General features: G+C 37.0%; 2 protein-coding genes across 2 annotated transcripts in view; one reads left to right on the plus strand and one right to left on the minus strand.

The window, feature by feature from the left end:
• Window positions 1–10,686: 10,686 nt before the first annotated feature.
• On the minus strand, window positions 10,687–23,325 carry Aasdhppt (aminoadipate-semialdehyde dehydrogenase-phosphopantetheinyl transferase). The gene is made up of 6 exons (XM_021207113.2): window positions 23,085–23,325; window positions 22,539–22,764; window positions 17,247–17,368; window positions 16,628–16,789; window positions 13,443–13,514; window positions 10,687–10,974 (listed from the first exon to the last, which is right to left on the minus strand). The coding sequence occupies exons 1-6, from the start codon at window positions 23,265–23,267 to the stop codon at window positions 10,810–10,812; spliced, it is 930 nt and encodes a 309-aa protein (XP_021062772.1). The 5' UTR covers window positions 23,268–23,325; the 3' UTR covers window positions 10,687–10,809.
• Window positions 23,326–23,562: 237 nt separating this feature from the next.
• Window positions 23,563–26,579, plus strand: part of Kbtbd3 (kelch repeat and BTB domain containing 3) — a 26,603-nt gene continuing 23,586 nt past the window's right edge. The window contains exon 1 of the mRNA XM_021207474.2: window positions 23,563–23,753. The gene's annotated coding sequence lies outside the window, so the exon portion shown is untranslated. The remainder of the gene's footprint in view (window positions 23,754–26,579) is intronic.

Consider the following 26,579-nt stretch of genomic DNA (forward strand, 5'->3'; position numbering starts at 1 on the left):
GCCTCCTCCTCTCACCAGTTAAGAAGCTATTAGAAAAATCTGCGAGTGACTGTATTATATAACTCTTGTGGGCCTGGGAGTACATAAGGAGATTGGGCAATTCAGTGTTAAATAAGTTCACTAGAACAGGCTATCATCAAGTAGGTCTAGCATCCCTCTCAAGGTCTGACTGGGAAATACCCCTTAGCCCAACTCTTATGGTGGCACTATTTGGAGAGGCTGTCATCTTTAGGAGACAGACTGGCTGGAAGAAACAGAACTTGTCTAGAGATCCTCTACTTACTTCCTGTCCCTTAGGTGAATCACTGCTACTCTTTCTCTTCCTTGATTTCTCCATTATGTCAACCAACCATGGACTGAATCCCCTGAAACCATGAGGTAAAATAAAACTTTCTTCCTTTTTTCTTTTTTAAATCACAGTGAAGAGAAGACCTAAACGGCCAAATAAAAACAAAAAAAAAAAAAAAAAAAAAAAAAAAAAAAAAAAAAAAAAACGGAACTAGTGCATCCCAGGTGGTGGTGCCAAATGCCTTTTGACCCAGAACTTAGGAGGCAGAGTCAAACAAATCTCCGAGTTCACGGCCAGTTGGTCTACAGAGCAAGTTCTAGGGCAGGGCTATACAGAGAAACTGTCTCAAAAGACAAAGCAAAACAAAACAAACAAACAAAAAAAAAAAGAGAGAGAAAATAATTCTAATAATAATTGTTAATTATTTTAATTAACAATTAAAATAATTCTTCATCAATGAACATAGTTTTCTGATGTTGAATCAACTGTCCTTAGTGTTTTGTTTTGTTCCCCTCCCTTCTGCCCCAGGAAAGCCCTAGAAAACCAATAATTATTCATTCATTCAACAGTTACTGAACTTCTGGATACAAGAGTGTAGGAGTAAACAAAAGCATTCCAGAGCTCTAAATGGAATAGAGCCATTAATAGGGAAGAAAGTAACATGTGCCACTTTATAGTGTTAAGTAACAGGAATAAAAATAGAGGCAAGATCAGAAATGTTGGCAATTGTAAAGATGGTGGTGTACAAATTTTGACAGAATGTGACACACTTAAGAGATGACATTTGAAGGAAGACTTAACAAAATTAACAGTGAACCATGTAAACAAATATATAGAACATTATATACAGGGGGTAAGAGTGTAAATAAAAATTCAAAAAGTGAATTGATGAGTAACTAGAGAAATTATGAAGCAAAAACAATAAGTTGGGTCAAGGAAGTAACCAAACCCAATCCAGAAGTTCTTATGGGTGGTAGGGAGATCCTGGATTTCCTATAGATGAGGAGACAGTGAAAGCAGAGTCCTGAGGAGTCTGTGGTGACCATCCAAGTAAGAAAGCTTACGATGAGGATGGCAGTAAATATGGTCTGACAGACTTGTTTGAATTTCTATTATGTGTGTACATATTGTTTTAGAGATGGGTTCTTGGGATGCCGTATTACAGGTCAGAAAGGTCTTCAATTTGTGTTAATCCTTTTGACTTCATCCCTCGATAGGCAGGACTGCAGATGTGAGCCACTATTCTGGGCCAAACTATATGCTCTTCTTTTTTTTTTTTTTTTTCATACTCATTATACAGTTATGAGTTTCCTAACTTTCGTGGCATTTTCATTAGTCCATTATGTTGTACTCCCAAGCTCCTGCTTTTTATTTTGTTCACACACCCACACTTCAGTGTGCACACACAGTTCCCCCCATACCCCCCCCGCACACACACAAAAATCTAGACTCTATGTACAAGAGTAAAATACTTATATAAGTGTTATTCAATTTCCTGTGGGGACATGAACAAATATCTATTCATCCCACAAAGGGAAGATCAAAGAAATTACTCCATCCAAGTGTAGGTTAGTGGACCAGGAAGTTTATTAATTATAAGAGTGTTCATGTTTGAAGGCAGCTGCCTCACTGTAGATAGTTACAGACTTGAAAGCTACAACTTTCAGGTAGGTGGACTGGTTGAAAGTCTCTACATCCCAGAAAGTTTTTATTGTTATGTAACAGTAACTATTACATAATCAATATATGTATGAATCTTGTATGTTTCAGCTTTCAGGAACATTTTAAGCTTAGCTTAGTTCCTCAGTCTCCCTCCAGGATGGTTTCAATTCAAAGGAAACTGCTACACAACACTGGGAATATGATTTCTAGGGTCATTAAATTTTTCTTGCAGTGACAATTTCATTTTTCATGGCTTAAATAAAAATTCACCGAATACATATATACCACATTTTGTACTCATCTATCCGTTGATGGACATATGCCAAATCCATAACTTGTCTACTATGAATAGTTGAAAAAACATTTAAAAATCCACAGTATGTTTAGATTCACAGAAGTGGTATAGCTAATACATTTGATTTTTTTTTTTTTTTTGAGGAATGTCATTTTGATTTCCATAGACTAATTCACATTGTCTGATTACCAATGTGTAGTGGCCTGCACCTCTAACCCAGCATTTATTTGTCTTAAATCACTTTTAGAAATAATTTAACTCGTGGCACAATAATGATCAAACAGAACATATATAAATATACAAGTTTTTAACATAATTTGATTGGCATCTGGCCATATTATTTATCTATTGAAATGATACTTGAGGAATGTTTCCAGAGGGCAGAGAAAATTCTCTCAAGCTATATCCATGGTAAATGTTCAAGTTATGCTGGATGAATGCCTTTAATTCTGTTTACCTACAGGCCACCAGTAACTATGTCTTGCCTATTCAATTCTAAAAGTCCTCCGATTAACCCTTGAAAAGACAATATAAATATAGTCAGAATGAGTTTTTAAAACACTTTTGATAAGGTATCAGTAACATAGCAGTATGATAAGCAATATAATTTACTTTTATTCCAACAGTTCTTTTAAAATGCAATCATGGAGATGTTTTCTAGGAAATAATCTAATAATGTATGTTTACAATAATGACTTGTAACTTTACTTTGGATGGTTTCATACAAATAATAGAATATATTGTGACCATTCTGTGCTCATATCTTGTGTGCAGGAGTGTATATTTATTCAAATAACCACAGATACCGTGTTCATGGCTGCAATGGCCATGCAACATCAAGAAGATTGTATTTCATGGTATTTCTCTCTCCAACTTCGAGTTCATGCAATCTTTTCACCCTATTATATGTAATGTTTTCTAGGCCCTGAAGGTGGTGACATAGAGATCTTATTTAGGCATGAGCATTCAAAAGTTATTCTCAGGATTTCAGTTTCAAGTCTCTGCATTAACTATTACCCTCTGCAAAATAAAACAAAACAAAACATTTCTGACTCAGAGTAGCATTAAATATCTAGGAGGCATTTTGGCTACAAGTCTATTTGGCAATACATCAGTAGTACATTCTCCTTAGGGCCTGTGATCTCACCAGTCACATATTTTTATAGTACCAGGCATGAATTCATTCTCAGAAAGTCAGTCTCATATGCAATTAGAAAGTGGTTGATTACTCCCCAATCACATTAGTATTGCACCAGAAGGTACATCTTGTGTGGCACAATGGACCTATAGCATATAGAACTCACAGTTCAGAAAGATCATTCATGATTTTTCTCACTCACCAACCTGCATAGTTCTTTCTTACACTCAGTTCTAATTGGATTTCTCTGAACCCTGTATCCAAATTGTACCATGTTTTGATCTTAAAACCATTTAGTTCTAGTAGATAACCTAAAGCAATGGCAATACTATCTGAGGAGCTTCTGGGGGCTCTCTGGTCAATAATTTAACAGGAGGTATCTAATAATTGGTAAGTTACCCATACTCCAGTAAATAGCCCTTACCCCAAATGTACAAAAGCAATACTAAGTAAAAAGAAAAACAAACAAATAAACAAAGTAAGATAGCAAGGGGTCATTAGGAGTGGAAGAGGGTAATATGGAAGGGAAATATGGTTAAAATACATTGTATATCTGTGTGAAATTGCCACAAAAACTTTTAAAAGTCTGTATGTCAGTCATGAAACTAGAAAGGAGATCATGAGAGAACAGATATTCACTGCATCTTTCTTTTTCTTCAAATAAATATAAAACAGAATCTGAAATCAATATGGCACTATGTGCTATTTAAAAAAATGCACAAGTCTTCCACATTTTAACATGCCTACCCCAGTATTCTTGGTTGTTCAATATATATATACCAACACAACACTAAGTTTAGAACAGTTCTTCAGTTTAGGCCTTGGCTATATGCTGAGCAGATCTGAATAGTAAACCTTCCTACCACTCAATGGACATATGGTTGTATTGCCTATAGTTTATGTCAACTTGACACAAGCTACAGTCATCAGAGAATAGAATCTCAAATGAGAAAATGTCTCCATAAGGTCAGGCTGTAGACAACCCCATAGGACATTTACTTAATGATTGATGTGGGATGGGCTATTGTGGGTAGGGCCATCCGTGGGCTGGTAGTCTTAAGTACTATATATAAAAACAAGCAAACAAACACCAAGCTAAGTAAACAATGGAGAGCAAGTACTACCTCTCCTTGGCCTCTGCATCAACTCTTGCCTCCAAGTTCCTGCCCTGCTTGAGCTCTTCCCTCACTACTTTTGATGATTAAACTGTTACATGGAACTATAGACCCTTTCCCTATCAAAGTTGCTTTTGGTCATGGTCTTTTATCACAATAACAGTGACCATAACTAAGTCAATAATCATTACTAAGTTGTTCTCTATTACAGTTTTTACCTCCCCATGATGCAAATAAATGTAATAGTACTTCTTAAACCTACAATAATCAAATGAGCTGATAAATGTAAAGTACTTACACTGGAAGAATCTACCATAATAACACTCTACCATAAATGATCTTATATAAAATACACAGCCAGTTTGCTGATAAAAATAGAAGACGCACCTATTATCTTTACTAAACTGACAATGCTATGTATCCGCCCCCCCGCCCCGCCCCTATTCAAACAGACAACACTTCATTAGCTGCCTTCACATCTTATTTAAAAATAAGTAGTTGAGCTGCTTTAAGGGATTTTTGTTTTTTGCATAGCTCTATGTATATTCAGCTGTTTGATTTTTAAAAGTTTAGATGGCAACATTTTAACTACTGAGTGATGAATTATATAAACCTAATTTTTTAACAGGTTTTAGATACTGAGCAATAGAATTTTGATAATTTTTAATTGAAAAATTACTGAATGTATAAAATACTGAGCAAACATATACATATACCCTTTTTATATTTTAAATGAAACCACAGAAATTCCTGTATAAGAAATTCTTAATTAAGACCCACCAAGCCATACATTGGACAGTATGGTAAAATGTAAACAGTGGTTTTGGATCAAGGAGACAGATAAGAAGCAGCACTTATTTACAGGCCAGAACAAAATTCCCTATTTGGCTATACCAAATACTCAGAAAAAAAAGGTCAAAATAAACATTGTTAACAAATTAGACTTAGAGTACAGAAGGGCAAATGATTTACGAAAACAATATTTTTATATCACTCTGTACTAGGAACTATCCATTTCTGTGGCAAATTCTCAAAACCAAACTTAGTATTGTGCCCCTTTGAAATGAAGAAATTAACTGAGTTTATATACCACAAAAAAGTAGTACATATAAAAGTTACCAGAAAAAGAAAATACAAAACATAGGACAGAGGCAAACACTCCTCAGGCGAAGTTATAAAATGTAATTTCAACAACAAACAATGGGAGGTGAAGGGGGGCAAAGAGAAGATACAAGGTGTAATGCTGAGGGAAAAAAAGATTTCTAGGCTAACAGACTAGATATGTAAAGAGGATCCAGCATTTTGCTGCATTCAAGAAACACACCTCAGTGACAAAGACAGACACTACCTCAGAGTAAAAGGCTAGAAAACAATTTTCCAAGCAAACCGTCCCAAGAAAAAGCTGCAGTAGCCATTCTAATATCAAATAAAATTTACTTTTAACCAAAAGTTTTCAAAAAGGATAAGGAAGGATACTTCACATTGATCAAAGGAAAAAACCTACCAAGACTAACTCTCAATTCTGAACATTTATGCTCCAAAGGCAAGGGCATCCACATGCATAAAAGAAACTTTACTTATGCTTGAAGCACACATCATACTGAATATAATAATAGTGGGAGATTTGAACAACCCACTCTCAGCAATGGACAGATCATAGAAACAGAACATAAACAGAGACACTGTGAAACTAACAAAAGTTATGAACCAAATGGATCTAGGAGATATTTATAGAACATTTAATCCTAAAGCAAAAGAATATACCTTGATCTTAGCACTTCATGGTATCTTCTCCAAAACTGACCATATAATTGGTCACAAAACAGGCCTCAACTGATACAAGAAGACTGAAATGTAATCCCATGTACCCTTTCAGATCACCATGGACTAAGGCTGGTCTTAAACTCCAACAATAACACACATACACATGAAGCTGAACAACTCTCTACTCGATAACTTGGTCAAGGAAGAAATAAAAAAGAAATTAAACAATTTTTAGAATTTAATGAAAATGAAGACACATCATAGAAAAACTTGTACGACACAATGAAAACAATGCTAAGTGGGAAACCCATAGCTCTAAGTGCCTCCAAAAAGAAACTGGAGAGAGCTTACACTAGTAGCTTGACAGCACACCTGAAAGCTCTAGAACAAAAAGAAGCAAATACACCCAAGGGGAGTAGATGGCAGGAAATAGGATGCAGGGGTGAAATCAACCAAAGAAAAACAAAAAAAAGGAACTGTATAAACATTCAACAAAACCAGGAGCAGGTTCTTTGAGAAAACAAGATATATAAATCCTTAGCGAGACTAACCAGAAGACAGAGACAGTATTCAAATTAATAAAATCAGAGATGAAAAGGGATACATAACAACAGAAACCATGGAAATTAAAAACATCATCAGATCCAACTACAAAAGCTTATACTCAACAAAACAGCAAAATTTAGATAAAATGGTCAATTTTTTAGACACCTACCCGGTGCCAAATTAAATCAGGATTATAGAATACATCTAAACAGTCCCATAACCCCTAAAGAAGAAAGAAGCAGTCATTAATAGTATTCTAACCAAAAAATGCCCAGAACCAGAAGGGTTTATTGCAGAATTCTATTTTTTGATTTTATCCATTCTGACTGGTATGTGGGCTAGATATTAGAGGGCTAATATCTAATATATACAAAGAGTTCAAGAAGTTAGACTCCAGAGAACCAAATAACCCTATTAAAAAATGGGGTACAGAGTTAAACAAAAAAATTTTTAACAGAGGAATATCAAATGGCTGAGAAGCACCTAAAGAAATGTTCAACATGCTTAGTCATCAAGGAAATGCAAATCAAAACAATCCTGAGATTCCACCACATACCAGTCAGAATGGATAAAATCAAAAACTCAGCTGACAGCAGATGCTGGTGAGAAAGTGGAGAAAAAGAAACACTCCTCCATTGCTGGTGGAATTATAAGCTGGTACAACCACTCTGGAAAACAGTTTGGAGGCTCCTCAGAAAATTGGACATAGTACTTACTACCTGAGGACCCAGCTATACTACTCCTGGGCATATACCCAGAAGATGCTCCAACATATATCAAGGACACATGCTTTACTATATTCATAGCAGCCTTATTTATAATAGCCAGAAACTAGAAAAGAACCCAGATGTCCTTCAACAAAGGAATGGATACAGAAAATGTGGTACATGTACATAATGGAGCACTACTCATCTATTAAAAACAATGAATTCATGAAATTCTTAGGCAAATGGGTGGAACTAGAAAATATCCTGAGTGAGGTAACCCAATCACAAAAGAACACACATAGTATGTATTCACTGATAAGTAGATATTAATTAGCCCCAAAGCTCAGAATAACCAAGATACAATTAACAGACTACATGAAGCTCAAGAAGAAGTTAAGATCCAAGTGTGGGTGCTTCAGTCCTTCTTAGAAGTGGAAGAAAGTACTCACAGGAACAAATAAGGAAATAAAGAGCAGAGCAGAGACTGAAGGAAAGGTCATCCAGAGATTGTCCCACCTTGGGATCCATCCCAAATACAGTTACCAAACCCAGACACTATTGTGGATGCAAAGAGGTGCATCCTGAAAGGAGCCTGATATGGCTGTCTCCTGAGAGACCCTGACAGAGCCTTACAAATACAGAGGTAGATGCTGACAGCCATCTATTGGACTGAGTGAGGGATCCCCAATAGAGGAGTTAGAGAAAGGACTGAAGGAGTTGAAGGGGTTTGTCCCATAGGAAGAACAACAATATCAATCAACCAGTTCCCAGGGACTAAGCTATCAACCAAGCTAAATATGTAGCAGAGGATGGCCTTGTCACACATCAATGGGAGGAGAGGTCGTTGGTCCTATGAAGGCTCAATAGATTCCCCATTCCCCAGAATAGGGGAATTGAGGCTGGGTAGGTAGGTGGATGGAGGAATACCCTCACAGAAGCAATGGGAAGGAGGGTCAGATAGGGGGTGTTTCCAGGAGGGGGCAAAACCAGGATAACATTTGAAATATAAATAAAGAAAATATCCACACAAAAAAAAAGAAAGAAAGAAAGAAAGAAAGAAAGAAAGAAAGAAAGAAAGAAAGAAAGAAAATTAATGACAGGCGAGATCAGGCAAGTGGAAAAAGAAATGATTTCTATCTGGAATAAGGAAATCATAGCCTGAAGTTTAAAAACCAAGTAAAAGTAATATAAACCTTATTTGCAATAATAAAAAAAAAAACAAAGCATACCAGCTAAGAGTTGATAGTGCTTGTTACAGGAAAGAGAAAAAGTAGAAAAATGTCAAAATAGTGAAAAAGAAATCTGATCTAAACTATGCACTTGTAACTTGATTAAAAATAGAACAGTAAAAAAAAAATCAAAAAAGCAAAAAAAAAAATCTGGCACATGTCAAGGCCTAAAATTCCATAATTATTATTTTATTATAATGTTAAGACAAGTGATTTTTTATTTCAGTATTATACTCATACAGGGAAAAACATTACTTCATCTATTAGAAATGCTTCAAGATTTTCTATGCTTTCTATAATTAAGCATGTCCAATTTAAAAAAAAAAAACTTTTACTGAATATTTGAGCACTTACACACAGTATTTAATGTTAGAATAAAAACGATATTCTACTTGCTATTTAACACTAACAAGACTCCTGAAGACATGCACTATAACCATAAATAGATTCATCAATATGATCTTGGTATCTTAATACATTATATTCACTTTAAATCTATTTAGTGAATAAAAACAAATGGGGATTAGCAATAGGTTCATAAAAAGGAAATACAAATAACCAGTAACAATGCCATATTAACCTCACTTGTAATAAAAGGATGTAAATTTAAATGTGATATATCACTTTTCAGTTATACAGTTATCCAATACAAGGAAGCAACAAAAACCAACAAACCAATCTTCAGGTAAATAAAAGCAAGGTAAAACACAACTACCTGAAGCATAAACTGAAGTTTTTCAAGAGCAATAAATAAGGTAATACCTAAGAAGAGCAATAAGGTAACACCTAAAGGTGTTTGTTTAAACCCTTTGAACCAATCACTCCTGCCTGCAGAACATAACAATGACTCTCAAAATGCCACAGATTTTCACTGTAGTACTACTTACAGTAATGACAAAGACAATGAAAACTCCAACATGGAAATGAGTACCCTATGGTAGATTTTCACACTAACCACAGTAGTATGATGTCAATGAAACTCTCCCAAACCACACCAGGTATACTGGTTTGAATATGCTTGGCCCAGGAAATGGCACTATTAGGTGTGGCTTTGTTAGAGTAGGTATGGTCTTGTTGGAGGAAGTATGTCACTGTGGGGATGGGTTTTGGGACCTTCCTCCTAACCACTTGGGAGCCAGTCTTCTTCTAGCTTCTTCTGGAATAAGAGATACAACTCTCCTTCTGGGCCATGCCTGCCTAGACGCTACCATGTTTCCAGGCATAATGATAATGGACTGAACCTCTAACCTGTAAGCCAGCCCCAATTAAATGTCCTTTGTAAGAGCTGCCGTGGTTGTGGTGTCTCTTCACAGCAGTGAAAACCTAAGACAACAGACTTAGTTTTTCTCTCCAATAGTTTACTTTTGACAGTGGTTAAAAAAAACAAAAACCAAACAAACAAAAAAAAAACAATTCAGATACATCTGAGTTGATGGACTCGTTGGGGGGGGATAATTTATCAAGATAAAACAAATGTTACAACTTTATGAAAATATAAACCTGGAAGGTTCAACAGCAGTTTGTGTTACTACAGTCAAGGCAAAATGAGTATTGTAATGCTGACACCTTAAACCTTGTGCTATATGCCAAACAGATGTCATACAAGACAGTAACTTAGAATCAGTAAGTTTATGCAGCAGAAATAGTTATGAAAGGCAGGTATATTTTCTTATAACTACAAAACATATGTCCCCACTTTTAGAACAGTAAATATGGATTAATTTGCAACAAAAGTCTCTGGAAAGATAACAGAAATTTTAGAGTTCTCTGAAAAACAAGGTGAAATGCTTGTCTTCAGCATGTTTAAACTTTATTTTTCTTTCTAAAATGCACATTTATCCTTGGAAGATTCTGTCATTGTTTCTATTAATTACATTTCTGGGAGGAAGAAGTGAACATACTCAATGGAGTCAATGGAGCCACTGAACTGGAAATCTGCTCTTAGAAAGAATTTGTGTCTTTAAAAATGTTTTGCCAAATAAAATTTGATCACATCAGGCAATTTATTTCAGTGAATACACAAGATTACCCTTTTCATTTATTTTCCTTACTAAGAGAATCTCATCATGACTTGGTACCATTTCGTATTAGAATTTCTTCTGTGAAGCAAAAACAGTCCCAAAATGAAGGATCCTCAGGTGTCATAGGAATAGCAGATGCTATCAAATCATTAAAATTAAGAATGGTAAACTTCCTCTGGCATACCTTAGAATCATCTTGATATGAAACCTAAGAGAAAAAAAAAAGAAACAGAAAACAAAGATTGCCTTGTTTTTATACTCCATATTAACTATATGATCAGTTTTATACTTTTGAAATAATTCCAGTGATTAGTATTAAATTAAGGCATAGTAAAATTTCTACAGTATTGGTTTTACTCCTTATATTAGTGTTGTCAATAAAAATGTAAAACATGAACATGTTCAAACCACTACCTGTAGTATTTTTTTTAAAGATTTAATGATATTCTATATGCAGAAAGTCCAACTCAGTTGATATACATAGAAATCTGAAGATCTTTAATGTCAGTAAGCAGAAGTATGTCAACAACAAAATTTCTGAAACACTCCTGAAGTGTAGGCCTGCTATGATAATCTGCTTTAACTACATAGGAATGACCCTCATGCAGGAATTACTGAGTACCAACAAAGCACACCTGACTTCCTGTGACAAGCCAATCAAAACAAAAACATACAAAAATCATTATATAACATTGCCTTCAGACAGAATGTAGATGGTATATATGAAATAAAAAATGATGTCTATGTTTAACATTGGGCCCCAACTCCAAAATATAATTGTGTGTGAATATATATATATATATATATAAATGTGTGTGTGTATGTGTGTATACACAATACATATATGTTTAATATTACAAAATTTGAAATCTAATCACGTTGAGCTCAAAGCATTTTAGATGAGGGGCAATCAATTCATATTAAACAATACTTGAGCTTTATAAACTATCTTAACAAAGTTTAGTAGACAATGCTATAACACAGTTATCTCAATTTTATATATGGGAAATTGAGGGTTGGGAAGATCAGACCACAAGCTGACCACACAAGTTAAATTGTGAACTTAGATTTAAAACCAAGCTTTCCCATTATGCACTGCTGCAGTAGGCTCTACTCAAATAGGCAGAAGTACTAAAAGTAACCAATGGTATAACAGTGGCATGATAGTTATGTAGTAACCAACCACTTGGCGGCCTCCAACAGAGTGAACTTCATGCTTGGTACTGTAAAACTGGGCCAAAAGCTCATGACTTGAAAGAGCACAGGCCCTAGGGGAGGGCCCTAATATTGCTTTTATGTTAAACTGTCACACAAAATGCTTTCCCTTAAGTTAAGATCCACAGATTTCTTGTGTTCTTCCCTTTGGTCTTTCTGTAATGGGTAACAGCTGATAGTTGGACATATGCCATAATGACATAAATAACAGTGTGTTCATCTGTAGATGAAGCATCTATATTAATTTGTTCACATCTAAGGCTGAGAGAACATCAAGAAGAGTAAACAGAAAGAATTTAAGAGCTGGCACATGAAGAGGAAATCTATGAAATGCTGACTTCTGGACATGGAATGGTGGTGCACATAACTCACAGTGCCTACAGCTACCTACCTGTACAAAATCAAGCACATCAAGATACCCCACACACATAAGAAAAGAGCCCCTGATACCCAATCCTTACTTGGGGAGGGAGTCAATCTACTTTGGGGAATGACTTAAGTGGATATCCCCAACCCATGTATATATGAACAGCACTAACTGGAGTTAAGGTTACCAACAACAACAACAAAACCCTAAAGCACATAAAGCTGGTAATGAGGCAGAGTAGATGATTGTATAGAACGAATCACACCATCTCCTACCACGTATCAATTCTAACCTACTAATATTCTTAAAAGACATTCTGACAAAATTATAAAAGAAATTGTCTATGGCCTACATTATTTTTCTCAAACTAATGACCTCAGAATTTGTGTCCACATACATATATTTTTTTTCATATGCATTTCATAAAAACAAAGGCATAAAGTTTTGCTTACAGTACACCATAAATTATTCACAGAGCTACAGCTCTATGTACATTTGAGTACCTTAGTGTTTTACCCTCATTTACTAGATAACAATTATCAGAAATATAAACCAATTATGATTGAAAGAACAAAGTGAGACCAACCTAAAGTCCCACACAAAGTCTCACACAAGCTCTGGGAATACTTTAGAACATTAGGAATATGTTTAATTTCTAAGGTAATAACAGTATTCACCAACCTTCAGCCTGATGCAATTTATATTCAATAAAACCATAATTCATCTTAAAAAATTATGGTTACAACTAAGATACAAGTAATACTGAATATCTATTAGAAATATAATAGTATTATCAACATTTTCCTTTGTAACATTTAAGGGTATTTAAATATAAAGAAGATAACATGATCTTGTAAAGTTTTGGGGTTTTTGTTTTGTTTTGTTTTGTTTTTGCAGGGCAGGAAGGATACTAACTAATCTGAACACATTTGCTAATAAAAAACAAAAACAAAAAATAAAACAAACCCTGTAAGCTATACCCCCTACCCTGATGCAAGATAAATTACAATTTTAATCAATTGTAACCAAAAGTATCATTGATTCACTGTTATTTTTTAGAAGGAATTTTTTAAAAAAAAAAAACGAAACCTTACATTTTGATGTCTAGATCCATCAGGCTTCCTAACAGCCACTGCAACAAAATGGTGTTCATCTATTTTGCTTTCCTAAAAAATAAAACACAGAATTCAGATTCTAAAACATAAATTTAAATATCATTTTTTTACATTTTAAAAAGCTCATCTACTTTCTATACTTTTACACACATTAAGACACTCTCCGCCTCTCTTATAACCATGTAGTGTGCAAACAGGATTAAGTATTTCATATCTTAACAAAGATTATACCTTGTTAATCTCTACTATAACCATGTGCTGGCTAGATCTATCAACTAGACGCAAGCTAAAGTAATCATATAGGAAGAGCAGCCTCAATTGGAGAGGAAAAAAGAATCCATAATATTGAGCTATACATACATAAACATACTAAAGGCAATGTACAGCAAACCAGTAGCCTACATCAAACTAAATGGAAACTTGAAGCAATCCCACTAAAATAATGGACAAGACAAGGCTGTCCACTCTCTCCCTAACTATTTAATATGTTACTCAAAATCCTAGTCAGAGCAATTCGACAACAAAGGGAGATCAAAGGGATACAAATTGGGAAGGAAAAAATCCAAATATCACTACTTCCAGATGATATGATACTATAGTTAAGTGACCCCAAAAATTCCAGCAGAGAACTCCTAAAGCTGATAAACAACTTCAGCAAAGTGGCTGGATATAAAATTAACTCAAAAAAATCACTAGCCTTCCTCTACTCAAAAGATAAACAGGCTGAGAAAGAAATCAGGGACAGGACACCCTTCACAATAGTCACAAATAATATAAAATACCTTGGTGTGACCCTAACCAAGCAAGTGAAAGATATATATGACAAGAACTTCAAGTCTCTGAAGACCTGAAGAACTCAGAAGATGTAATGATCTCCCATGCTCATGGATTGGCAGGATTAATATAGTAAAAATGGCTATCTTGCCGAAAGCAATCTACAGATTCAATGCAATCACCATCAAAATTTAAACTCCATTCTTCGTAAAGTTAGAAAGAACAATTTGCAAATTCATTTGGAATAATGAAATACCCAAAATAGGGAAAAATATTCTCAATAAAAGAACTTCTGGGGGAATCACCATCCCTGACCTCAAGCTGTATTATAGAGCAATAGTGATAAAATCTGTAGGACAGGCAGGATGATCAATGGAATAAAACTGAAGATCCAGAAATGAACCACACAGCTATGGTCACTTGATATTTGACAAAGGAGCTAAAAAAAGTCAGAATTTTCAACGAATAATGCTGGTTAAGCTTATATATAATAATAATGCTGGTCAGCATGTAGAAGAATGCACATTGATCCATTCTTATCTCCCTGTACAAGGCTCAAGTCCAAGTGGATCAAGGACCTCCAGATAAAACCAGATTCACTGAAACTAAGAGAAAGTGGGCAAGAGCCTCGAACACATGGGCACAGGGGAAAATTCACTCAACAGAACACCAATGGCTTATGCTTTAAGATCAACAGAGGCACATGGGACCTCATAAAATTACAAAGCTTCTGTAAGGCAAAGGACACTCTCAATGGGATAAAACAGCAACCAACCAACATACAGGAAAAAGATCTTTACCAATCCTAAATCTCATAGAGGCTAATATCTAATATATACAAAGAGTTCAAGAAGTTAGACTCCAGAGAACCAAATAACCCTATTTAAAAATGGGTACAGAGCTAAACAAAAAAATTTTCAACAGAGGACTATCAAATGGCTGAGAAGCACCTAAAAAAAATGTTCAACATACTTAGTCATCAGGGAAATGTAAACCAAAACAATCCCGAAATTCCACCTCACACCAGTGAGAATGGCTAAGACCAATGTTTGGGTGCTTTGGCCCTTCTTAGAAGGGGGAACAAAAAATACTTACAGGAGCAAATATGGAGACAAAGTGTGGACCAGAGACTGCCCCACCTGGACATCCCTCCCATATACAGTCACCAAACCCAGACACTATTGTGGATGCCAAGAAGTGCTTGCCTGATATAGCTTTCTCCTGAGAGGCTCTCTCAGAGACTGAGAAATACAGAGGTGGATGCTCACAGCCAACCATTGGACTGAGCACAGGGTCCCCAATGGAGGAGTTAGAGAAAGGACTGAAGAAGCTAAAGGGGTTTGCAACCCCATAGGAAGAACAACAGTATCAACCAAGCAGTCCCACAAGAGCTCCTAGGGAACTAAACCACTAACCAAAGAGTACACATGGAGGGACCCATGTCTCCAACTGCAATATGTAGCAGAGGATAGCCTTGTGAAGGTAAGATGTCTCAGGGTGGGGAGGCAGGAGTGGTTAGGTGGGTGAGAACACCTTCATAGAAGCAGGGTATGGGATAGGGTGTTTCCTTGGGGAAACCAGGAATGGGGATAATATTTGAAATGTAAATGAAGAAAATATACCATGAAAAGAAGAGGAGGAGGAGGAGGAGGAGGAGAAGGAGAAGTAGAAGGAGGAGGAGGAGGAGGAAGAGGAGCAGCAACAGGAGCAGAAGGAAGGAAGGAAGGAAGGAAGGAAGGAAGGAAGGAAGGAAGGAAGGAAGGAAGGAAGGAAGAAGGAAGGAAGACTGGGCTGTAGGCAAGCCTATCGGGCATTTTCATTAGTGACTGATATAAGATGGCCCAACTCATTGTGTTTGCTGGGTTCTGAGTTCTACAAGAAAGTGGGCTGAGCAAGCCAGTAGGCACCACCTCTCCATGGCTTCTGTAGTAGCTCCTGGCTCCAAGTTCGTACTATGCCTGAGTTCTACTCCTGATTTCGTTTAGCTATGAACTAAGATGTGGAAGTGTGAGCCAAATAAAATAAACTCTTTTCTCCCCAAATGGCTTGTCATGCTATTTTATCATAGCAACAGTAACCCTAACTAGGACAGACAGTAACATTAAAAAAACACAAATTACAACTCCTTTTATTATACCAGGCTGGCTTCCAATTCACAGAGATCCCAAATACTGAAACTGAATGCAGGCACCATTATGTCTTGATAAGATTGAAGAATTTTAATGATCAGATTTTAATTACTAATCTTTGAAGCTACACAAGCTCACAACAGATATGTACTCTACACTGCTGACATTCTTATAAATTTCAGGAGCAATCTAGATTATCCACACATATGTGAATAAATATGGAATGTCTTAGCTATATAACAATTATAATAAATTCCTTACTTCAAAGGCCCATTCTTTTTCTTCTTCCCCATCCAAAATCAAACATGTTTCCTTATAAACCTGACCAATGTCCATGTTTAATGGCGATACATCAAATTCAAGCCGCTGCATTTCAAATCCCAATCCAACACCAATGGCTTTTATGAAGCTTTCTTTCAGTGCCTAGAGAGAAAAAGGGACGTTTTCTCTTAGAGAATTCAATAGCTAAAACTTTTCATAACATTAATAGATACAGTACACTTCTATGTTTGTTACAGCTATAAAGTTGCAATTGTTTTATTTTGCTCATTGTGACAGCATCGAAAACAATCTTAGTAATAGTCTGTATAAATTCTTTAAGATCTCTCAAGTGTAAACTGTAATGACCAAATAATGCCATCCTCAAAGGGTTGCTAAGAGAATTAACTAAATTATAAAGACTGTGATGTGACATTTTCTGTTAAATAAGGTTCATGTTTTTCTACAGAGTTATATAGATTAAAAAAACAAAATCCCAAAGTTCTCAAGAAACTGTCCATTTGTATCAAGCACTGTATGGCATTACCAGTAACTGCAAGTCTTTCACTCTTATTTCTAGTGAAGACAATGGAATAATTATAGAATTACAAAGGAATTATACCCAATGCCGGTAAAACATATCTAGCTGAGTCCATTCATCATTAAAACTTCTGATTGTTTCCCACTCCTTTTTGGTAAACTTTCTTTTCATAATATGAAAGAATTCTGGAATTGAACCACGACCTGTCAAATCAGAGAATACAGAATTAAAAATTTATTCTATTAAAAATAAACATAAAAACAAAACTTAAAAAGTTCTTGTATGGTTGAAACTACTGAGGACTACCCAAACAGGAAAGGCAACTTATTCAGAAAACAATCCTAAGTGAGGGTGGAATGTGCAAGGCCCAGCATTAAATTCCTATTATTATAAACAAACAAAAACAACAAAAGAAATACTTTTGTATTGATTGTTAACATATCAAACTAGAAATTAAAAGAATAACTCAAGATAACAAGCATGGGTTAGCCTAAAAGAATCAGTTTAATATGAATTTGTGAAATTAGGAGTTAAATAATTAAGCAGAAGAACCCTAACTTCTGAAACATGTTCCAAAAACCTTAATAGTTGACAGTCAAATTTGTTCTAAATTTTAAACAGCTAAAAGAAAATTCTTACGTATGACAACATATTTTTCAGAAATTCACACTAATGTTATATTTTCACCCTACTACACTACTAAAGGGAAAAAGAAAACAACTGCTGTATAATATTTTGTAACTAGAAGATAGTTAAACAATGTATACTGCTTACTTAAAATTACTACTGTGAAAGCAAAATCAATATATACATCTAGACACTCGAGAAGATCTGGAACACAATAGACTGTATTCTTTTATACTATTTAGAACTTCTGCAGTAACCACATACCTCTCTTATAGTAAGTCAGAGAAGGAAACATTATAAATCAATTCTTGTGCAAAAATGTTTATGACTCTCCCAAGTTCCAAGAACTTCAATAGTCAAGTCTCCAAACAGGTTTTCTTTCCTTAACCCAGAAATCTGTAGTACTTGAGATCATAACTATGATTCTATGATCTTGGGAATCCTATAACAAGAGACTATTACCATTTAGGGGCATGCATCCTTTTAGTGATCCAAAGCTCATTTTTACTTTACTGATAATTACTGGATGCCTCTCAATTAATAACTGATTCATTCACTGTTTCTGGCATCTAGTCTTAAAAAAGTGAAGGGGCTAAGGAAATGGCTCAATGAGTAGTTTGCTAAGGAAGCGCAGGATCTGAGCTTATATTCCCCAGCACCTGTAAAAGGTATAGAAGCTGCCAGTATCTATAACCCAATACTGTCAGAAAGGGCATTTGTCAGGGCAGGGTTGGGAGGTGAAACTGATCACCAGAGCTCAATGACCAGTATTCTGGTTCAGTAAGAGATCATGTCACAAACATTAAGAAAGGTATTAGTGACAAGAGGAAACTGATGAAAACTTTGGGCCTCCAAATTTACATCCCACACAACCCACATCCACAAAACTTAAGATAAACTCTTCTCAAGTAGACTCCAGAATAAGTAGCATATATGAAATAAAGAGGAGGAATATCTTACTTTGTATTTGGGATACTGGCAATCAAGATATACTATAACTCATTCCTTATGGCTGAAAAAAATACCAGTGTGTACACTTTCCTATACATTTAAGCACAAACTAAACAGCAGTCAATGGTGAATCTCTAAATACTCAATTAAAGGACAGCAGCACCACCCTGTGGTGTTTGGGGGAATGCACACTGGCCAAATATTCAATTTTACTCCATAGGAAATTAGAAGAAAAACTGTTAGAAAATCCCAGTAGAAAAACAAGTTTCTCTCAAAATAGCAGCGTCATTACTAGGCAGACACATAGGCAAATTCTTAGTATTATTTATATATATTGATGTCTACAATAAATGTAATCATCCTATAAAATATTAAGAACATGAGTGTGTGTGTATGTGTGTGTGTGTGTGTGTGTGTGTGTGTGTGTGTGTGTATGAAAGGTATAGGACTGAAAAAATGTGAATTGTCACTTAAGTTCTGAAATACCTGATCCTTCTTAGAGCTTAGTTACTAAAGAAGAATGTCAGCTACTAACTAAATGTTCTACATAATCAAAATCACATAACTGGTTTATTTTAAACATAATAAAACCCCATAACAAAATCACCCATAACCAATATATTTTGCTACTATTGTAGGCCTATGAAAAAAAGTCTATTATAGAACCAGAATTTCAAAGCCTATCTATATCATTCTAAAACAAGGTGTCCGGTACACATGTATTGCTATTCCTGGTTGTCAACTTGACTATATCTGGAATGAACTACAATCCAGAATTGGAAGGCTCACCAGTGATCCTAATCTGGAGGCTGGGAGATAGAAGTTTCTGACCTGGATCTTGGTATGGAGATCTTGAAGCATAGTTGACTATGGATTCCAGATTAAGACAGGGAGTTCAAAGTCATCTGGGATTAAAGATGTGGTGGCACACACCCTTAATTTGGGCTACACCTTCTGCTGGAGACTACATAAGGACATTGGAAGAAGGAAGGCTCTCTCTCCTTAGCCAGCTTGCCGTGTGGGACTGAGCAACTGCTAGATCCTTGGACTTCCATTCACAGCTGCTACTGACCATTGTTGGGAGTGGGACTGCAGCCTGTAAGTCATCAACAAATTCCTTTACTATATAGAGACTACCCATAAGTTCTGTGACTCTAGAGAACCCTGACTAATATAAGCACCTCAGTTAAAACTTACCATTCAGCTATAAAGAAAGCTCAAATGGTAAAGGGCTAACATGGAGACCTGAGTTCAATCGTCAGAACTTATGTAAAAATACCAGCCCAGTAATACAAGTATACAGCCTCATAATTCCAGTGCTGGGGAGGAGGAAATAAGTAGAACCCTAAGGCTCACACTATCTAGCTAGTTTAGCTTAATCAGTAAGCTACAGGTTGCAAAGATCCTGTTTCAAGAGGTAGGTGGCATATCTGAGAATGACAGCTGCTGTGGGGTATCCTCTGGCCTCTATACATAATACCAGCACCACAAGCACACATACATTTAAAACCAAAGCAGTAAAATTATGCATTCTTCTCAAAGAATATGAGTTATCGAGGGGAAGATGGAGATAAGAAGGAGTGGAGCAACATCTAATTAAAAGAAATAAAATACTAGAATGGACAGAAAACAATGATCAAAGAAAACTAGAGAGAAATGAGAAATATTAGCATGCCTGAGAATAAAAGGTAGAAAAGAGCACAGAAACAGTGTTATGTTTAGGAGTTTGAATTCTATTATATGTCTAATGAGAACCTATCTCACAACTTTAAAACTGGTGCCCTTCTCAAAATATCGCTTAGCTCTACCTAGAGTGCCGGTTAGGAGTATATGCTGACACTTCAGAAGAAAGGATATGAGAGGAGACAAGAAACAGGCATTTCTACTCTTTAGTATATCCAGGCCTAACGTGTACCAACTACATTTAATTTATACTTATAATGCAATAGCTCTGGAGAGGAATTCTGTAACAAAATCTATTTGGATGAAAGTCTTTCAATGTACTTAAGGGTAGACTTGAACTCATAGTCTTGCTTCTGCTTCTACTTCCAAAGTGCTGGGAATACAGAAGTTTTTCAGTATACCTAATAACACTCATTTTAAATTACTTAAGTTAATTAAAATTAGAATTGTTTCTCAAAATATTTTAAAATTATTTTTATTGTGCCAATTACTATCTAAAATATTTTATAATAGAAACACAAACATGAAATTGCAAAACCATGCAAATAGAATTCTTACTATTTCCTGAACTTAAATATTTTTATACTGATCATGGTTATTTTGTAAATACTGTTAAACTGAATCATAAAACTATACCTTTACTTCACCTAAAACTATAAACATCTTCAACTGTAAATAAAGCTTAAGAAATGAGGAAACTACTTCATCAGGAATGTATACTACTGACAACTTGTGCTGAGATCCCACATTCAAATCTACTGGGAAATGAGCTGTACTTAGCCAACATGGCTTAAGTAATAAGGAAATTCACACTCCTATGTGACATTTCTTTTTTTTTTTTGATACAGGGTTTCTCTGTGTAGCCCTGGCTGTCCTGGAACTCACTCTGTAGACCAGGCTGGCCTCGAACTTAGAAATCCGCCTGCCTCTGTCTCCCGAGTGCTGGGATTAAAGGCATGTGCCACCATGCCCGGCCTATGTGACATTTCTTATGGACACACACACACAGAATGTGGGTAAGAGAATTGTCTCCTTCGATATGCTAATGACACTCCTCTATGCTGACTCTGTCTCAGGAATTGTCAATGTGTAGTACAGAGTAGGTTTCCCCTTCTATCCAAAATTATACCTTCATCATTCACCAAGACTGAAGAATATTCCTTGATGAACTACCTCATTTATCCTGGCCTAATAAATTGCCAGTGAACCAAACAGGTACTTACTTCTCCTCATCACTAAGGAAGCACCCAATCCCAATTTGAAAATGAGTGGAATGGTAATGACACAACACTAGTGCCAACTGAATGGATCTCTTCCTCTGTGTTACTGGAACATAATAAGCTTTGAGCCAGTTAAACTATAAAAGGAAAGGAAAAGGCTATAATCAAAATTGATGGGTGTCAATGTCAATTAATAATGACTTCCTTATTCAGGACTGAAGAGTCAAACACTGCACAAAATGGGTTGTAAAATCTGTTTATTTCCAGATAGGCACTGCCTAACTGTGCTATCTTTTTTCTAGGTGTCTAATGGCCTCTCCACTAACTTCTAGTTACAGAAAAAGCTCCTATGAAGCTTCCCCAGAGCTACAAACCCATGTAGACTATTCCCAAAAATAAGCCTGAGTCCTCCTCTACAGTAGCAGCAGAACAAGCCTTAACAATACCACATCTTTTCATTGGAGCTGTGCTTCAAAAAGGTTTCTTACCTTCAAAATTCATGTTGAAATTTAATTGCCAATACAAGAGCACTGCAAGGCCATAGGCAGGTACTACCTTCATTAATAAATTATCCCAGTCCTCAAGGATTTCCTTGAACTCAGAACAATGAGCTCATCCTTGTAATTCAGCCTCGCTTATTTTGTAACAAGAAAAAACAAAAATACTTAGAAAAAGGATGATACCTAAAGAAAATGTAGCTAACAATTTAAAGGGGTTAAAAGGTACAGTAATATAGAATCTACTGTCTCTATAGATAAGTGTTAAAGGAAATGCATTCTTTTTGGTTAAATGTTTTATCAGTAAAATAAGTACTGCCAGTAAATTTACAACTGCCTAACAGTTAAGATCTGAGACATAAAACACTTAATATGTCGTAAAAATAAACCATCACCTGGAAAACTAGTCTTCATGATATCAATGCCAACTTGTAGCTCAGGTTCTGCTGCAAGAACTGCATAGTCCCCTTGGTGAGATATGTTAAAGTTGAAATTGGGATATGGATTCAACGAGTCTTTCGCAAGAACCGGCTTTCCCTTTGAAGTTCTCTGCAGACGGATATGATCCCAAGGGATATTCAATTTCTCTGCAACTAATTTCCTTATCATCAAACGACCAGCCTGTTCAGACATAAAACACACTGTGTGTATTGCTATCTACTAATCGCATAAGTACACTGCTTAGGAAGTATAGTTAGGGCTTCTAAGTTTCAAAGTATAAACACATTCATTAGTCAACAAACGATTACTCCGGAGGCCCTGCCTCTAATTTTAGGATAAGGGTCTCCACTGGCAACCTCACAAGGGAACACTCGTTGTGAGTGACCCAGGCCTCCGGGATACGAAGGCTGAAAACGGTCGCACGCACTCCGGAGGCTCCGAGACCGCCACGCCACGAGCGCACGTGGGAGTGCGCAGCCCGGCCCGCCTCCCCAAAGTACCAAGGCCGCCTTGGCGTCGCGGGCAAACACGAACTGGCCGATGCGCTCCTTCTCCTCCGGCTGGATAGACCGCACCGCCAGAAGCCATTCGGCTCGACTTGGCAGCCAGGTACCGCAGGAGAATGCCCAACGAACGCCCTCCATGGATGGCACCACGCACAGCCTCTTGGCGGGGAACACCATACGACCGGCTCGGTCCGCTGAACCTCAGGACAGGTAGAGCAGACGCCGACGTAGCCACGCCCCCGTCGCTCCGGAGTCTGCGCAAAGGAGCAGCGCCTCGCAGCAGACGTTGCCAGGCTCCACCCCTTTTTAGGCTTCTGTGCGACGTAACTGGACGCCCGGCAGAGACGTTTCCAGAGTCCCAACCCCCACCTTTAGTTCAGGGTTGAGCGTGGGGGCGTGGCCTGACCCCCAACCCGGATGTCTCCTACGGAAGCGGGCAGGGCTGTTTGGGGAGGAGATTCAGAGTCAGCCCAGAGCTCTGCAGCACCGCGTGACGTCTTGTGAGCTTCGCTCGCTGGCCTCGGGAAGGGCGGGACCAGAGTGTCTCAGAACCGTTTAGCCGCTCACTCTGGAGAAAGAGCTAACGAGACAGTCGCACTAGCCAATCGCAGCCGGAGTTTACAGGCCGGGACTGGGTGGAGATTTCACCGACTGCAGTTGCAGGTGGGTGAGCTGTGGGGTCTCAGGGAGGAGTGGGCATGGACCGGCTTGCATCTGGCTGTTGGAGGCAAGGTTCCTCCGACCCTCGTTTGTGGTGCATCTCGTGAGCGCCCCAGAGAGGAAGGATCCGCAGCGAGGAGCCTTCTGCACAGGGAGTTCTATATGGCCGCGGCCGGGAGGTGACCCTTCCCTTCGTTTGCAAATGGTCCCTCCGCGGACCTCCCTGTCTACCCCAGGCCAACCGAGAACAGAATCTGTGCAAGCCCTCTGAGCTTTGCTGTGCCCCTTAAGGGTTCTGCGCACCTTGATGCCTCATGCTGTTCTTCCTGCCGTCACACCGGTGCATTTCTGTTTCCTTGGTTACTTGTGTAGATGGATGTCGGTGCTCTTCTGTGAACATCCATTTTAACAATCGGTACTCTTCTGTGAACATCCATTTGAGCAAAGTCGAGGACGAGTTAGGGTCCATGGAAAAGTTGGTCTCTGCAGATGAATGTGGATTTCGCGTTATGATGGTAGATAGGTGTCATAATGATTCAACCTTTCTAAGGCGGCCAGGAAGTGTCTGGGAAAGCTAGCAATAATCTACACAACCACTGTTCATTAGTTCTCTATTCCTAAAGATGGGTTTAGTCTGATTGTACTTATTGCCATTAACATTTTTTGTGATATTACACACCCCTCAAGTCTTCTGCAGCCACATGACAGTTTGAGTCACTCACACACAGACATTGCTATCTTGATATAACCCCTTATCTGTTAAAAGCGTGAGTGAGGTGCTATTTAAGACCCGAATATTGCAAAGACCTCATAATGTGACAAGGTATCTGAAGCACACAGAAAAAGCTACAGTAAGCAATGTGGGGATGAATAAAGACAGCAAGCACTAATACCCTTATCAGTAATTATAATAATTCAAGTTTCTGTTTTGCATCCTTTGTAGCTAAGAATCCTATTATAGTGTCTTTCCTTGTGTTTTTGATGATAGTGTGGTACATGGGCCAGGGCAGTTCAAGTAGGACAAAAGAGGAACATGACTAGGTTCATGATGACTGGAGGTAATGGTACCAAAAGAGTATTGTCAAGCTTATTTTCCTGGATAAGGAGTAGAAAAATACAGTGGTGCCTAGGGGAGAATAAGAAGTCAAGGGATGGGGATTTTTTGTTTGATGTGTATTTAAAGATAAGAGTACTGGAATTTGCATGTTATACTAAGTGTCTAACAGAGAAGGAGAAATTTTTAATGTGTATGCCAGAGACAGACAGACAGAGACCTGATTGCCATTCTAGCAATCACTCCAGAGGGATGGGCCATATTTGCTTTTTGCCATGTCACTGAGCTGGAGATGCAACTTCATATTAAAACTAGGTCTAGGGGATGGAGAGATGGCTCATCTGTTAAGAGAATTGTCTGCTCTTCCAGAGGGCTTGAGTTCAATTCCCAGCAACCACATGGTGTCTTACAACCATCTATCCTGGGATCTGATGATGCCCTCTTCTGGCATGCAGGTATACATATAGATAGAGCATTCATTTACATAAAATAAGTAAATTAAAAAAAATAAACCCTCATGTCTAGCTATGCACTGTCCTGGGTTTAAAATAGTACCTTCCACAATAATTACTCTGTAAATGTTCCAACAAATAACCTTCTTTCAACTTATGTCACTTATGAGCTACAAATATATTCTAAAAATGGAACATCAGATCACTGCCACATTAGAAGTTAATGGCTCTTGACTTTAGAATCATAGGTCCTTTACTTGTTTTCTGCATCTCTGTCTTCTGGGAACAGTACTGGCTACCTATAACTTTTTAGAACCAAAAGATTCCTTTTTCATGTGAGGGCTTTATATAATTTCTCTGTTGATTTACCTTCTCATCATTTAGGTGTCAACAATACATCCTCAAAAAGATTAGTATTGTAGTGGATGAGGGCAAGACTTCCAGAGTCAGAGTATTTGAGTTTACATACCAGCTTCCCACTTACTCATTGCATGTGACGTTATGCAAAGTACTTATTTCCCCTTCTATAAAATAGAGATAATAAATAGTCTTTGATTTGTATAAGTAGCTAGAGGATTTAAAAAGAATACCAAATATGCAGAAGTAGCAGCATTAGGTAATAAACCCAAAAAGAAAGAAAATATAGAAAGTGTAGGTATATGTATGTCTGCCATGTTCTCCAAAAGAGCTCTAGTTCCACTAGAACATATCCATTCCTTTATTGGCACTGGAGCCTACTTCTTCAGGATTTCTGCATATACAGAAGACCAGCTGAAACTGAGCAACTACTAGATTCTTGGACAGTCCCTTCACAGATAGCCATTGTTGGTTTAGCCTGTAAATCATTCCAAAAATTCTGGTTATAATATATAATCCGGTGTGGGGGTGTGGTGTATGAGCACGCACATGTGTGCGTGCGTGCAGAGAGAGAGAGAGGCAGGAGAATCATTCCATAATTTCTGTGGTGCTAGAGAATGCTGATTAATACAGTGCTTTTGCATAACTTCTATAGTAAACTCCATATCTAGATATTAGTTATTGGATGCTCTAATGAAATAAAGTCCAGATGAAGTAGAACGCAGCCCAGCCTTATTTTAAAGTTTTATAAATTACTTAATAAAATCATTACTTTATAACAAGGATTTGTTGTTAAGCCTAATTCTTAAACTAGTTTTTAAACTAATTTTTATAATTTCAATATAGTCTGTTTTGAAGTCACTTCCATGAATACATAGCATGTGTTCTTCTGCATAGTAGTTAGTTATGAAGAAATAGTTTTATGAATTAGCATTATTAAGCAATATTAATATATATGATTTGAGC

This window comes from Mus pahari, chromosome 10, assembly GCF_900095145.1.
Source record: "Mus pahari chromosome 10, PAHARI_EIJ_v1.1, whole genome shotgun sequence".
In the NCBI taxonomy this organism is placed as follows: domain Eukaryota; kingdom Metazoa; phylum Chordata; class Mammalia; order Rodentia; family Muridae; genus Mus; species Mus pahari.